Below are 13,600 nucleotides of genomic sequence, written 5' to 3' on the forward strand. Positions count from 1 at the left end.
TGCGATAGGGCGTTAATGTAACCGGGCTACCCAAGTGTCCCCTTAGACAAAGAGGTCCTCTTCACCAAGTAGTCAAGGTGGGGGGTGGGAAACCAGCCAGACTGGCCGAGTGACAAACCCAGGATGCTGACCGAGTTGGGAAGCGGAGGGCCCCGGAGGCCAGGGACACGAGAAGGGAGACCCCTCGGGCAAACCGTAGGGGAACAGGAACCAGCACGAACGCAGAGAGACCGACGCTGCCACAGGGCAACGCGCAAGGGGACGCCACGAAGGGAACGGCGAGTCAGGAGGCAGCGACAGCAGGAGGGAGACCGGTGCCGGGGCGACGGGCGAGTGGCAACCAGAGGCACAGGCAAGCCGGAGGTGCTGGGACTGTTGAGTCAGCACCGCTCCTATTCAAGGGGCACTTGTAGGATCCCCAATGCTGCTCGGCCCCAGGGGCCCGCTACCAAAGGTCGGGCCCGCCAGCGGCTGAAATGATGCTATCTGACCGGCCAGCGCCGGCCCCTTCCCCATTTCACAGGTAAACACTGGCCGCCGTCGCCGCTTACCTCTGTTAACATTATTACACCCCGGGGAAGTGAACTCCTCCCTAGCCTCGCCGCATGGCAACAGCCGTAGCAGCAGCGAAAACTGCCTGAGCCGCCGCCAACGGCGGCAACAGCTCCTTCAGTCCTCTCCCGGGCGGCGGCTTTACTCGGCTTCGCTGGCTTCCCCCCTGCCCGGCTGCTCGCGACGGACGCGCCGCCATCTTGGAAGAGCGACGTCCGCGTCTCCCTGCGACGTGCGCTCCCATTGGCGGGCGCAGGGGCCGCCGGCGTCTCGTGACTGTCGCCATAGCGCCGGCGCGCGGGGAAACGGAGGCGGGCGGCCGGAGACCAGCTCAGCGCTAGTGGCCAGGGCCCTGGGGTAGGGCGCCGTGGCTGAGTTGGGGCCGCCGGGAGGGCAGACAGGCCCCAGCGCGGGGCCAGCCCGGGAGCGGGCGCGAGCGCTCGAGGCGACCGCTTATCTTCGGCCGCACGCCGGGGTCGGTCGGCCCTGGGGTGGAGCGGCAGAGGCCGAGGCTTCGACGGATGGCGCGGCGGACCTCGCGCGTCTTGGGGATAAGGAGGCAGAGGTCCAGGAGAAAAACTTCCTTCTCGCATTTCCCTGGCCCTGCGGCGACCTAAGAGCAGCCGGGGGATGTTCTTCTTTCTCCACTGTCTGTGGCTTAAATATGATCTGAAACTGCTCGCTGCTCTGTCCCTCTCCTTCTAAACTTTGCCAGAAACTTTCCTTTGTCCTTACCAATACTCAGCGAGTTCTCTGCTGGGGTGCGTGACGGGTAGCAGAAGCTCTACAGGCATATCAGCTTTACCCATATCATAGCAGTTAGACTGTCGCTGATTCGACGATTGGCCAGCACCTGTATAACAATGAGGGCTTGGTTTTGCCCCTCATGAGAAATCTCTTAAAAAATCAAAGCCAGTTTTGCTTTTTAACTGAGGTCTGTACAGCTCTACTGGCTTCTTGATGCAATGTGTGTTTGTGTGTATATCATAGCAAATTTCAGCGGGTATCATTGTAAATAGTCATGACTTGAATGGGACAGAGCTCTGGAACCCAGCATGCATAGAAGCCCCGAGACAGACACCGTTCTAAAGCTGCAACTAGATGACTTACGATGTATGAAACAAAGCAGTCACTTCTACCTGAATTGTAATGAAAGTAGTTTACCTGAATCTGCTCTCTATAAAGTGTGTTGCCCTGTTGTAAGAAACCAGTTTCCAAGGAAATTGACAAGTTTTCAAATTTGACATGCAGAATCCTTCCATCTCTTCTAAGGGGATACGAAGGCATTTCGGAAAAATAAGACCAGTAGAAGTTCCTCTCTACTGGAGTCCCCCGTCCCCCTTCCCTAACGGTAGTACTATTGTGTAAAATGAAATTTACTTAATACATTACTCTTAAATTCTCAAGGCGTTACAGACCTTGTGTTACCTCTTGTCCTCATCAAGGAAACAGGATGGTTCATTTTGGTAGTCAGGAATTCAAGATAAATCCTGATTTTACTCAATTCAACTAATTGAGGCAAGTAATTTTGTGTTGCTTTGGTCTACATCTGGTACATAATTTCCATATTAAGGGGCCAGCAAAATTACGACCTCTGCAACAGAATAAAATGTGTTACTGATATTGACAGCATAACCCATGAATAGGAAATAACATTGGAAAATACTATCTGGCCTAAGATACTAAGGGAAATGAAGAGATACTAGAGACAAGAACCTGGAAAAAGACAACTGTTCCAATGTATAAATAAAACAGGAGGCTCATTAATATTTAAGATACCAACTAGTAAATTAAAACTAATTTAGGTGTCTGCCCTGAGTAATTTTGTTTCACGTATTTTTCCCATTCCAGAAGCAAGGCATTTTCACGTGTTTTAAAGGTGGTAAATTAAGTGTAGACACAACTTGAGGTTTGTACCAACCTGTAATATGACATGGGTATACTTTTAACGTTTAGGAGTTTGTAGACCAAAGAGTAAGTCAAAATCATTAACTCCAAGTTTTCTTACCTAGAGTTCTTTCTGTGACCTAAAAAAGCCCTTGTGCTATCTAGTCTCTCCAGTCCCACCCCACATCCACCTCTCTGACTTCATTTCTACTAAGCATTGCTCTTGTAAGCATGGGATCCTTCTAGCCCTGGGGCCTTTGCACTGACTTATTTATCTGGAAGCATTTTTTCACCAGATACCCGCATGGCTAGATCTCTCACTTCTGTTCCATCTCTGCTCAGATGTCATTTTTTTCTAAGGAAGACTGCATTTAAAATGTTACCCCTCCCCTCAGCATCCTCCTAAAAGACCCTGAGAGGACAAGGCGTAATTAAAACTGAATTTTTAAAAAATCCCTGGTGTTGAATTTTTTTTTTTTAATTGACCATTGTGTTTTCTTATCTTCATGTTAGTGGGGGAATTACTTTTACTGTCAATAGAATGCTGGAGAGAAGTTTATGACAGAATTGTAAGCTGAGCCTTTCCCTTAACCTTGTGTAACTGCTGATATTTTCAATGGCAGTAATAGGGGGGATAAAAAGATAAAATATGTTAAAAACAATTTTTTTCCTTAGGTATATGTACCTTAAGCATGAGTTAAAAGTTATTTTGTTAACAAGGGAAGCAACATTTCAGAGACTTATGGAAGTTGAGAAAGAGAATGCTTACAGAAGCAGCTAGCTTTAAAAAAAAAAAAAAGTAAACATCTAATTTGGCACAAATTGCAGTTTCATTCCATGTGGTCTTAAAAACATCCTATCACTTGTAAAGGAAACTTGGGACAGGCTGACCTAAGATGCCAGGTTTTTTGGCTATCAATCAAAAATTTAAAACAAAACAAAACAATCCATCTTAAGAAACATGATAAGGATACATCTGTGGTTGTTACTGCAAAAGGTTTAATTCCTTAGCAGCCAGTTTGTCCAGTTAACACAGAAAGGATGACAAAAAGAGGTACAAATCAAGTGTGTGATGCTTTTAAATAGGGCATTGCTGGTGATTTCTAAACCTTGGAGCAACAATTCAGAATATCTAGTTTGTCTTTTTAATTTTAAAGCAAAGAAAAAAATTATTCTACATATTCAGGTTGTCACATATTGGCTGTAATCCTTTCTGAGAAACTGGGAAAGTGTAATGTCAATCTCCCAAGCAAATTCCATCTATCGAACAGTTGGTGCATTTAATCCTTTGGTTTCTTAAGCCATTTTACTAGCTACAGTTTATTCACGAGGCAGTGTCATCAGTGTCACCTATCACCTCTACTGAACGTTAAATAGTACCATATGTTCATTAGTAAGGTCCAGTATGAGAGTCAGTGTATCAGTACTGAAATAATACATTGCCAACAGAAGAGACACATTATAAAACAGACAACAGCAGGATATCCTGATTCTTTTTTACAGCTTTAATACGACACCAATAAGACAGAAATTTCAAAGTATTTAAGAGTGATCTGAAATCTAGCTTAAAATAGCTCAGCATGTGTTTTTTCCTTAAAACAGTATTTTTTGAAGAAATACTGAGGCAACTCAAGACTAAGAGAGAGGCAGATATAATATGAAGTTTCTCTAACATCAGATAGAGCCATAAAATAATAATATTCACAGATCTCTTCAATACCAGCTCCACAATGGTACCAAGATCATCAAAGAAAGGACATTATGAATATGTAGAGGTCTGTAGTGTACTTCAGAGGTTTTGCTAGATCACTGACGACCTCACTCAGTAATGTTTAAAACAAATGTTTGTACACCATAAAAATTAGGCCTTGAGCACTTTTCAAAGAGTTATTTCTCAGTTGTTGATACTGTTTTTCAGTGTATGGGCCAGGTGCTGAGAGTGGCATTTCACATACATTTAACAACTGAAAATGACTATCCCAGTTGATCTTAATAACCTCCAAGCTGTGAGAGGTTTAGTAACTTAACTTAGATCACCTATCAGGAATACATGCAATCAGCATGATCCTGATGTTGACCTCAATCACCACCTCCTCTTTGAGTATGTTGTTCAGTCCCTAACTCATGTCCCAGTCTTTGCAACCCCATGGATTGCAGGACACCAGCCCCGCCCCCACCCCCCACCCCTGTCCTCCACTATCTCCCAGTTTGCTCAAATTCATATCCATCGAGTCGGTGATGCTTTCTAACCACCTCATCCTATGCTGCCCCTTTCTCCTTTTGCCTTCAAATCTTTCCCAGCATGAGAGCCTTTTCCAATGAGTCGGCTCTTCACATCAGGTGGTCAAAGTATTGGAGCTTAATCATCAGTCCTTCCAATGAATATTCAGGACTGATTTCCTTTAGGATTGACTGATTTGATCTCCTTGCAGTCCAAGGGACTCTCAAGAGTCTACTTGAACACCACAATTCAAAAGCATCAATTCTTCGGCACTCAGCTTCTTCATGGTTCAACTCTCACATCCATACATGACTACTGGAAAAACCATAGCTTTGACTTTGTTGACAAAGTGATGTCTCTGCTTTTCAATATGCTGTCTAGGTTTTTCATAGCTTTTCTTCCAAGGAGCAAGTGTCTTTTCATTTCATGGCTGCTGTCACCATCTGAGTGATATTGGAGCTCAAGAAAATAAAATCTGTCACGACTTCCACGTTTCCCCCTTCTATTTGCAGTGGAGTCATAGGACCAGATGCCATGATCTTTGTTTTTTGCATGTTGAGTTTTAAGCCAGCTTTTTCACTGGCTCTTTCACCTTCATCCAGAGGCTCTTTAGTTTCCCTTTGCTTTCTGACATTAGAGTAGTATCATCTGCATATCTGAGGTTGTTGATATTTCTCCTGGCAATCTTTATTCCAGCCTGTGCTTCATCCATCCCAGCATTTCGCATGATGTACTCTGCATAGAAGTTAAGCAGGGTGGCAATATATAGCTTTGATGTACTCCTTTCCCAACTTGAAACCAGTCTGTTGTTCCATGTCTGGTTCCAACTGTTGCTTCTTGACCTGCATAACAGGTTTCTCAGGAGGCAGGTAAGGTGGTCTGGCACTCCCATCTCTGTAAGAATTTTCCATTTTATTGTAATCCACACAGTCAAAGGCTTTAACGTAGTCGAAGTAGATTTTTTCTGGAGCTCCCTTGCTTTCTCCATGATCCAGTGAATGTTGGCAATTTGACCTCTGGTTCCTCTGCCTCTTTGAAACCCAGCTTGTACATCTGGAAGTTCTCAGTTCACATATTGCTGAAGCCTAGCTTGAAGGATATTTGATCATAAACTTGGAAGTATGTGAAATGAGCACAATTGTACAGGAGACTGAACATTCTTTGGTATGAAACTGATCTTTTTCAATCCCATGGCCATTGCTGAGTTTTCCAAATTTGCTGACATGTTGAGTACAGCACTTTGACAGCATCATCTTTTAGGATTTTAAATAGCTCAGCTGGAATTCTGTCACCTCCACTAGCTTTGTTCATACTAATGCTTCTTGAGACCCACTTGTCTTCCCACTCTAGGATATCTGGCTCTAGATAAGTGACCACACCATTATAGTTATCCAGGTCATTAAGACCTTTTTGTATAGGTCTGTATATTCTTGCCACTTCTCTTTAATCTCTTCTGGCTTATGTTAGGTCCTTCAGCTTTCTGTCCTTTATCATGCCCATACTTCCATGAACTGTTCCCTTGGTATCTCCAGATTTCTTGAAGAGATCTCTGGTCTTTCCCATTCTATTGTTTTCCTGTATTTCTTTGCCTTGTTCATTGAAGAAGACCTTCTTTGAGTATAGATCTACATAAATTATTTCAAATTGCTTTACATAAGATACTTGTTTCCTCCATTTTTTATTGATTCAATCATTTGTTTGTATGAGTATGTACTCACAGATATTTATTTTATACTTTGGGATAAATCCAATACTGTCTTATTTGTTTGCTCAAACTGTCTCAGCTTTGGCCATTGGGAGTTCTTTCATTTGTCCTATGTCCTTTTAATATAATCCCATCAGTGTAGGATTTTTTTTGTTCTTGTTTTTAAATACTTCCTTAATTTCTCATACTTCTCTTAATTTCTCATATAAGATTCTCCAGGCTCATCGTACTTCACTTCTAGAATCAGTCATTTCTCTAAGGAAATCTGGTTCCTTTTTTGGAGAATCATATTAGAAACCAAGATCTGTTCTTGGTTTCTGGAAACAAATCTAAAAGCTAGAGGTATTCTTTTCTACTCATGGTGTCCTTTCTTTTCAGCTCTTGTGGCTATGAAAGCAAGGAAATGTATGCATGTGTATTAAGCCATAGATATATATCCATTTTATGTATTTCTGTTTAGAACCATGTAAAGTAATGCTCAAAATTCTCAAAGCTAGGCTTCAGCAATATGTGAACTGTGAACTTCTAGATGTTCAAGCTGGTTTTAGAAAAGGCAGAGGAAATAGAGATCAAATTGCCAATATCCACTGGATCATGGAAAAAGCAAGAAAGTTCCAGAAAAACATCTATTTCTGCTTTATTGACTATGCCAAAGACTTTGACTGTGTGGATCACGACAAACTGAGGAAAATTCTTCCAGAGATGGGAATACCAGACCACCTGACCTGCTTCCTGAGAAATCTATAGGCAGGTCAGGAAGCAACAGTTAGACTTGGACATGGACCAACAGACTGGTTCCAAATAGGAAAAGGAGTATGTCAAGGCTGTATATTGTCACCCTGCTTATTTAACTTATATGCAGAGTACATCACGAGAAACGCTGGACTGGAAGAAACACAAGCTGGAATCAAGATTGCTGGGAGAAATAGCAATAACCTCAGATATGCAGATGACACCACCCTTATGGCAGAAAGTGAAGAGGAACTAAAAAGCCTCTTGATGAAAGTGAAAGAGGAGAGTGAAAAAGTTGGCTTAAGAAAACGAAGATCATGGCATCTAGTCAGATCACTTCATGGGAAATAGATGGGGAAACAGTGGAAATAGTGTCAGACTTTATTTTTTTGGGCTCCAAAATGACTGCAGATGGTGATTGCAGCCACAAAATTAAAAGACGCTTACTCCTTGGAAGAAAAGTTATGACCAACCTAGATAGCATATTCAAAAGCAGAGACATTACTTTGCCAACAAAGGTCCTTCTAGTCAAGGCTATGGTTTTTCCAGTGGTCATGTATGGATGTGAGATTTGGACTGTGAAGAAGGCTGAGTGCCGAAGAATTGATGCTTTTGAACTGTGGTGTTGGAGAAGACTCTTGAGAGTCCCTTGAACTGCCAGAAGATCCAACCAATCCATCCTAAAGGAGATCAGCCCTGGGTGTTCTTTGGAAGGACTGATGCTAAAGCTGAAACTCCAATACTTTGGCCACCTCATGCAAAGAGTTGACTCATTGGAAAAGACTCTGATGCTGGAAGGGATTGGGGATAGGAGGAGAAGGGGACGACAGAGGATGAGATGGCTGGATGGCATCACCGACTCGATGGACACGAGTTTGGGTGAACTCTGGGAGTTGGTGATGGACAGGGAGGCCTGGCATGCTGCGATTCATGGGGTCGCAAAGAGTCGGACACGACTGAGCCACTGAACTGAACTGATTCCCATAGTAAACTAAGCATGAATTCATAGGAATGTCTCCAACTCTAACCCATTACCAAATGGATGATTCTAGCCTGCTTTCTTTGCTTATCTATAAATTTTCACTCCAATAGTGAGAAACCTGATGCCTATTATCAACCATCCATTTCAATTGTAAATTTCAGTATGCATGTATAGCAGTATCAGAATCATTAGCCATAACCCCTTGTGAAACTGAGTACAGTGTCTAGGTGCAGTTTCTTTTATCTTTAGTCTTACAAGCTTCAGTCATTTCCATAGTTGCTTAGTTCAGCACCTTTTCCTCCACCTCCTTCAGTGAGGTCATTTAGAGTCTCTTTTTGCAGTCTACTTTCTTTCTTGAAATTCTCCCAACCTCGTCATTAATTTGAATTTTTAAGTTTGCACACCTTAAGTTTCTTTGTGCTTTGTGCTGACTTTTGACAAATGTATAATATCATATCATAGAGAATAGTTTCACAGCCCTAAACATAAAGAGAAATGCATAGTGAAATTACTTTTACACTTTACAAACAACTAATGATTTTATAAAAGAAACTTCACTTGGATATAGATAGAGATATCTATCTATCTATCTATACGTGCAGCATGCCAGGGTTCCCTGTCCTTCACTATCTCCTGGAATTTGCTCAAATTCATGTCCATTGAGTCAGTGATGCTATCTAACCATCACAGCCTCTGCCGATTCATGGGGTCACAAAGAGTCGGACACAACTGAGCCACTGAACTGAACTGATTCCCATAGTAAACTAAGCATGAATTCATAGGAATGTCTCCAACTCTAACCCATTACCAAATGGATGATTCTAGCCTGCTTTTGCCTTCAATCTTTCCCAGCATCAAGATCTTTTCCAACGAATCAGCTATTTTAAAACTAAAGTTAGTTAACTTTAAAAACTAAAATTTTTCAATGATCTTGTCCCTAATTTCTTATGAGAATCCTAAGAATAGTGATTGACATTTGACCTCTTGTATCTGCCTTCAGGCAGAGGAGGAAATGAGAAGAGGAATCAGTACTCAGGCAGAACCAAATGTATCTACTTATTTAAGGCTTACCTCAGCTAGTTCCATTTTTACAGAGTAAGGGCAAAATCAAAGACTGCATTTATATTGCTTCCTAATTTACTAGCTTAACAACAAAGGTAAAAAATAAAATTATTCTAAGACTCACTAGTGTTTTTAAAAGGTAACATATTACATTATTTAGCACAAAGTTAATAAGACCTACCTTCACCCTTGCATGTATGGTGATCTTTCTATTTCAAATGAAAATTTTAAGTTTGAAAATAACTGTAATAGTTTTGGGGTGTTTTTGTTGTTTAGTCACTGTGTGTGTGTGTGCTTAGTCGCTCAGTCGTGTCCGACTCTTTGCGACCCCATGGACTGTAGGATGCCAGGCTCCTCTGTCCACGGGAATTCTCCAGGCAAGAATACTGGAGTGGGTTTCCATGCCCTCCTCCAAGGAATCTTCCCAACCCAGGGATCAAACCCAGGTCTCCCACATTGCAGGCTGAATCTTTACCATCTGAGCCACAAGGAAGCACTCACTAAGGCGTATCCAACTGTTTTGCTACTCCACGGACTGTAGCCTGCTAGGCTCCTCTGTCCATGGGATTTCCCAGGCAAGAATCCTGGAATGGGTTGCCATTCCTTCTCCAGGGGATCTTCCCGTCCCAGGTACCAAGCCTGATCTCCGGCATTGGCATGCAGGTTCTTTACCATCTGAGCCACCAATGAAGCCTTAAGTGTGTAGATGTGCATACAATGGAATGGGATTAGACACATGCCACATAATATCGTCAGTGGACTGAGAATAGATGCCTGAAAAGTTTTGCACTGTGGTCCCGTCTTCGCTATTCATGACGCTTAGTCATGTCTGACTCTGCAACCCCATGGACTGCAACACGCCAGGCCTCCCTGTCCATCACCAACTCCCAGAGTTTACTCAAATTCATGTCCATTGAATCGGTGATGCCAAGCAACCATCTCATCCTCTGTCATCCCCTTCTCCTCCCCTCTTCAGTCTTTCCCAGCATCAGGGTCTTTTCCAGTGAGTCAGTTCTTCAAATCAGGTGGCCAAAGTATTGGAGTTTCAGCTTTAGCATCAGTCCTTCCGAAGAACACCCAGGACTGATCTCCTTTAGAATGGACTGGTTGGATCTCCTTGCAGTCCAAGGGACTCTCAAGAGTCTTCTCCAACACCACAGTTCAAAAGCATCAATTTTTCGGCCCTCAGCTTTCTTTATAGCCCAACTTTCACATCCATACGTGACTACTGGAAAAACCATAGCCTTCACTAGATGAACCTTTGCTGACAAAGTAATGTCTCTGCTTTTGAATATGCTATCTAGGTTGGTCATAACTTTCCTTCCAAGGAGTAAGCATCTTTTAATTTCATGGCTACAGTCACGATCTGCAGTGATTTTGGAGCTCCCCAAAATAAAGTCAGCCACTCTTTCCCCATCTATTTGCCATAAGGTGATGGAACCAGATGCCATGATCTTCATTTTATGAATGTTGAGCTTTAAGCCAACTTTTTCACTCTCCTCTTTCACTTTCATCAAGAGGCTCTTTAGTTCTTCACTTTTTGCCATAGGATGGTGCCATCTGCATATCTGAAGTTATTGACATTTCTCCTGGAAATCTTGATTCCAGCTTGTGCTTTATCCAGCTCAGCGTTTCTCAGATGTTCTCTGCATATAAGTTAAATAAGCAGGGTGACAATATAGAGCCTTGACGTACTCCTTTTCCTATTTGGAACCAGTTTGTTGTTCCAAATCTGGTTCTAACTGTTCCTTCTTGACCTCCATCCAGATTTCTCAAGAGGGAGGTAAGGTGGTCTGATAATCCTATCTCTTTCAGAATTTTCCACCGTTTGTCGAGATTCACACTGTCAAAGGCTTTGGTGTAGTCAATGAAGCAGAAATAGATGTTTTTCTGGAATTCTCTTGCTTTATCTGTGATCCAATGGATGATGGCAATTTGATCTCTGGTTCCTCTACGTTTTCTAAATCTCGCTTTAACATCTGGAAGTTCATGGTTCACGTATTGTTGAAGACTGACTTGGAGAATTTTGAGCATTACTTTGCTACTGTGTAAGATGAGTGCAGTTGTGCAGTAGTTTGAGTATTCTTTGGCATTGCCTATCTTTGGGATTGGAATGAAAACTGACCTTTTCCAGTCCTGTGGTCATTGCTGAGTTTTCCCAGTTTGCTGACATATTGAGTGCAGCACTTTCACAGCATCATCTTTTAGGATTTGAAATAGCTCAACTGGAAATCCATCCCCTCCCCTAGCTTTGTTTGTAGCGATGCTTCCTAAGGCCCTCTTTACTTCACATTCCAGGATGTCTGGCTCTAGGTGAGTGATCACACCATCGTGATTGTCTGGGTCGTGAAGATCATTTTTGTACAGTTCTTCTGTGTATTTCTGCCACCTCTTCTTAATATCTTTTGCTTCTGTTAGGTCCATACCATTTCTGTCTTTTATTGTGCCCATCTCTGCATGAAATGCTCTCTTGGTATCTCTAGTTTTCTTGAAGAGAACTCTGGTCTTTCCCATTCTACTGTTTTCCTCTTTCTTTGCATTGATCACTGAGGAAGGCTTTCTTATCTCTCCTTGCTATCCTTTGTAACTGTGCATTCAGATGCTTATATCTTTTGTTTTCTCCTTTGCCTTTCACTTCTCTCCTTTTCACAGCTATTTGTAAGGCCTCCCCAGACAGCCATTTTGCCTTTCTGCATTTCTTTTTCTGGGGATGGTCTTGCTCCCTGCCTCCTGTACAATGTCACAGCCTCTGTCCATAGTTCATCAGGCACTCTGTCTATCAGGTCTAATCCCTTGAATACATTTCTCACTTCCACTGTGTAATCATAAGGGATTTGATTTAGGTCATACCTGAATGGTCCTGTGGTTTTCCCTACTTTCTTCAATTTCAGTCTGAATTTGGCAATAAGGTGTTCACGTTCTGAGCCACAGTCAGCTCCTGGTCTTGTTTTTGCTGACTATATAGAGCTTCTCCACCTTTCGCTGCAAAGAATATAATCAATCTGATTTCAGTATTGACCATCTGGTGATGTCCACATGTGGAGTCTTCTCTTGTGTTGTTGGACGAGGGTGTTTGCTATGTCCAGTGCGTTTTCTTGGGAAAACTCTATTAGCCTTTGCCCTGCTTCATTCTGTAGTCCAAGGCCAAATCTGCCTGTTACTCCAGATATTTCTTGGATTTCCCTGGTGGCTCAGACGGTAAAGCGTGTGTCTAGATGTGGGAGACACGGGTTCGATCCCTGGGTTGGGAAGATCCCTTGGAGAAGGAAATGGCAATCCATTCCAGTACTATTGCCTGGAAAATCCCATGGACAGAGGAGCCTGGTAGGCTACAGTCCATGGGGTTGCAAAGAGTCGGACACAACGGAGCCACTTCACGTTCACGTTCCAGGTATTTCTTAACTTCCTACTTTTGCATTCCAATGCCCTATATTGAAAAGGACATCTTTTTTGGGTGTTAGCTCTAGAAGGTCTTGTAGGTCTTCATAGAACTGTTCAACTTCAGCTTCTTTAGCATTACTGGTCGGTGCATAGAGTTGGATTACTGTGATATTGAATGGTTTGCCTTCGAGCAAACAGAGATCATTCTGTCATTTTTGAGATTGTATCCAAGTACTACATTTCAGAGTCTTTTTTGACTGTGATGGCTACACCATTTCTTCTAAGGGATTCTTGCCCACAGTAGTAGATATAATAGTCATCTGGGTTAAATTCACCCATTCCAGTCCATTTTAGTTCACTGATTCCTAAAATGTCAATGTTCACTCTTGCCATCTCCTGTTTGACCACTTCCAATTTGCCTTGATTCATAGGCCTAACATTCTAGGTTCCTATGCAATTTTGTTCTTTTTACTGCATTGGACTTGACTTCCATCACCATTCCTATCAACAATTGGGTGTTGTTTTTCCTTTGGCTCCTTCTCTTCATTCTTTCTGAAGTTATTTCTCTACTGATCTCTGGTAGCATATTGGTCACCTACCGACCTGGGGAGTTCATCTTTCACTGTCCTCTCTTTTTGCCTTTTCATACTGTTCATCGGGTTCTCAAGGCAAGAATACTGAAGTGGTTTGCCATTCCCTTCTCCAGTGGACCACGTTTTGTTATAACTCTCCACCATGACCCGTCCGTCTTGGATGGCCCTGCATAGTTTCATTGAGTTAGACAAGGCTGTGGTCCATGTGATCAGATTGGTTAGTTTTCTGGGATTGTGGTTGTCTGTGTGTTTGCCCCATGATGGAGAAGGATAAGAGGCTTATGGAAGCTTCCTGATGGGAGACTGACTGAGGGGGAAACTGGGTCTTGTTCTGATGGGCTGGGCCATGCTCAGTAAATCTGTATTCCGCTTTTCTGTTGGTATGATCCCTCCCTGTTACTTACCTGAGGGCAAACTATGGTGGGGGTAATGAAGATAATGGTGGCCTCCTTCAAAAGGTCCCATGCACACACTGCTCCACTCAG

General features: G+C 42.8%; 1 protein-coding gene across 1 annotated transcript in view; it reads right to left on the reverse strand.

The window, feature by feature from the left end:
• The window catches only part of SNX13 (sorting nexin 13), a 143,196-nt gene extending 142,491 nt beyond the window's left edge, over window positions 1-705 (reverse strand). The window contains exon 1 of the mRNA XM_052638615.1: window positions 552-705. Coding sequence (XP_052494575.1) covers window positions 552-563 — 12 coding nt within the window. The 5' untranslated portion in view covers window positions 564-705. The remainder of the gene's footprint in view (window positions 1-551) is intronic.
• Between the last annotated feature and the right edge of the window lie 12,895 nt (window positions 706-13,600).

The sequence above is a fragment of the Budorcas taxicolor genome, chromosome 4, assembly GCF_023091745.1.
Source record: "Budorcas taxicolor isolate Tak-1 chromosome 4, Takin1.1, whole genome shotgun sequence".
Classification (NCBI taxonomy): Eukaryota; Metazoa; Chordata; class Mammalia; order Artiodactyla; family Bovidae; genus Budorcas; species Budorcas taxicolor.